We start from the raw sequence: 2328 nt of genomic DNA, 5'->3' as shown, positions 1-2328 counted from the left end.
ATTGTGAGTTTCTGGAGAGAAAGAACCATGTTTACTATATTTCTCAATCTTTAATCCTTGGCATTGCTTCTAGTACAAAGTTAAATGATGAACATAAATTTGAAACATGAATAAGCCTGGTGGTCTTCCCGCTGTATTAGCATAGACTGGGAATTTTCAGTGCCTGCTGAGGGTAGCAGGTTCCAGCAAGGCTACAGCAAGTCTCTTTTATGGTACCCAGACTATGTTATATTTCATAGTTTCATCCTTGGCCTTTCACCCTCAGTATCCTGAGCATGGCCTCCCTGATGGGCTTGGATTTGACACTGTAGATGATGGGGTTGAGCACAGGTGGCACCATTAGGTACACGTAGGCAACAAGAGCACGTACAATGTGAGGCAGGTGCCTGCCAAAACGATGGATCATGGACATAGTGATACCTGGAATAAAGAAGACAAAGACAGCTAGGATGTGGGAGACACAGGTATTGAGGGCCCGGGTGCGCTCCCGGGGAGAAGCCAGCCCCACGACTATGTACAGGATGAGAGTGTAGGACAAGACAATGAGCAGAGAGTCTATACCTCCAGTGGACACAACCACATAGAGCCCATAGTGTATATTGATGATTATGTCAGCACACGCTTTTCTCATCACATCAGCGTGGAAACAGAATGAGTGGGACAAGAAGTTATTGCCAGGGCAGAAGTTTAGTCGCTTAATCAAAAATGGCACAGGGAAGAGGCACAAGGTAGCACGGGCAACAATGGCCAGCCCAATCTTGATGATGACATTATTTGTGAGGACAGCTGCATAGTGCAGGGGGTTGGAGATGGCCACAAAGCGGTCAAATGACATGGCCAGGAGCACCGAGGACTCCATCACAGAGAAGGAGTGGAGGAAGAACATCTGGACCAGGCAGGCATTGAAGCTGATGAGCCGATAGTCAAACCAGAGCACAGCCAGGGTGGTGGGCAGTGTGGACAAGGTGAGGCCCACATCGGTGAGGGCCAGCATGGACAGGAAGTAGTACATGGGCTGGTGCAGGCTGGGAGTCCTCCTCACAGCCAGGAGGATCAGGCAGTTTCCAGTGAGGGCCACAGTGTACATGGCAGAGAAGGGCATGGAGATCCAGCCATGAATGGCCTCCAGCCCTGGGATGCCAATCATCAGGAAAGCAGGTGGCTGGAAGAAGGAGATGTTGACATAGGACTGGGAAGGGAGCATCCTTGGAGGACAGATGAGGTCTTCAGAAAGATGTAACTTCTTCAGTCTTTGTAGACACTAAAACTAACCAGGATGATAAGAAAGAGCAATCTACTCTTGAATCCAAAGTCTAAAAATCAAGTTCCATAACTGGTCATACCATTTACTGATTCCTTTAAAACATAATAACTATAACAATTGAAATATTCGATGACTCCTTATTATGTCATATTCCAGGTTCTATGCATTATAAAAATATTTTTTAAGCCCTGGTCCCTTTGAACCACAGGATTGGGCCCTAAGTGTCATCTCACTTCTACAGAGTGTTATCTATCCTGCAAAAGTTCATCATCTGTATAGTTATACCCAGTCTGAGCTGATAGAATGAGATTTCTCTGCCAGGAAATAGTAACCGGGGTTCAGAGGATCTAGTCATTGTCTACTTATTGCCCAAATTGAAAATATGTTATTTCCGTGTGCATAGGGAGAAAAGGAAAATGACTATTTGGAGAGAGATAAGAGTAATTGAATCAGATACGCAGAGAGGAGGAGGATGAGAGTTCCTGCAGTCCAGCGAGAGGCAGTCTGAGAGAGTGAGCAGCTGCTTCCCTCACCACCCAGGGAGATGGCTTTGCACTTCTTGAAACTCTTCTTCCTAAAGTCACATTTTTCTTGTTTTGGCTTTTGTGTGAAATGCTTTTGGTGTATAATAAATTTCTTGATTCGTGCTTAAGCATTTTTGACTGAATTTCTCTGTACTCAGAATCAGCAGAGACTTTGGACAAGGCCATCTTTTTCCTCTTGTTTTACAGGTGGGGAAACTGAGACTCAAGAACTGTAGTGATGGATATCTGAATGAACGGCTCATATACTGTAGACCTGAACATTGAATCCAGGTCTGTCTGATTCCAAATCCCAGACTCTTTCCTGTGATCTCTTCCGTAGTTGAGACAAAGTAGGTGAAACATTGTCAAAAGTGCAAAGCACCACAGACATGATTTTTGTTATTGTTATTGTATTGTCTAACACTTTGCATTTCTCTAAATCTTTTACTATGTCTTATTCATTTAATCTTCACAGTTATCCTGTGATGTGGACCCTGAAAGGATTACTGTTCCTACTTTTAGGATAATGTAACTGAGGTT

The 2328-nt window shown here is 44.3% G+C and overlaps 1 protein-coding gene across 1 annotated transcript; it reads right to left on the bottom strand.

The window, feature by feature from the left end:
• Window positions 1-241: 241 nt before the first annotated feature.
• LOC124252467 (olfactory receptor 51I2-like) lies at window positions 242-1204 on the bottom strand. The gene has a single exon (XM_046686004.1). It carries the CDS (start codon window positions 1202-1204, stop codon window positions 242-244), a length of 963 nt encoding a protein of 320 aa, XP_046541960.1.
• Window positions 1205-2328: the final 1124 nt, after the last annotated feature.

Source organism: Equus quagga, chromosome 14 (genome assembly GCF_021613505.1).
Source record: "Equus quagga isolate Etosha38 chromosome 14, UCLA_HA_Equagga_1.0, whole genome shotgun sequence".
Taxonomy (NCBI): Eukaryota; Metazoa; Chordata; class Mammalia; order Perissodactyla; family Equidae; genus Equus; species Equus quagga.
Note: the sequence above shows the minus strand (reverse complement) of the source record. Positions and strands in the feature narration are given on the sequence as shown.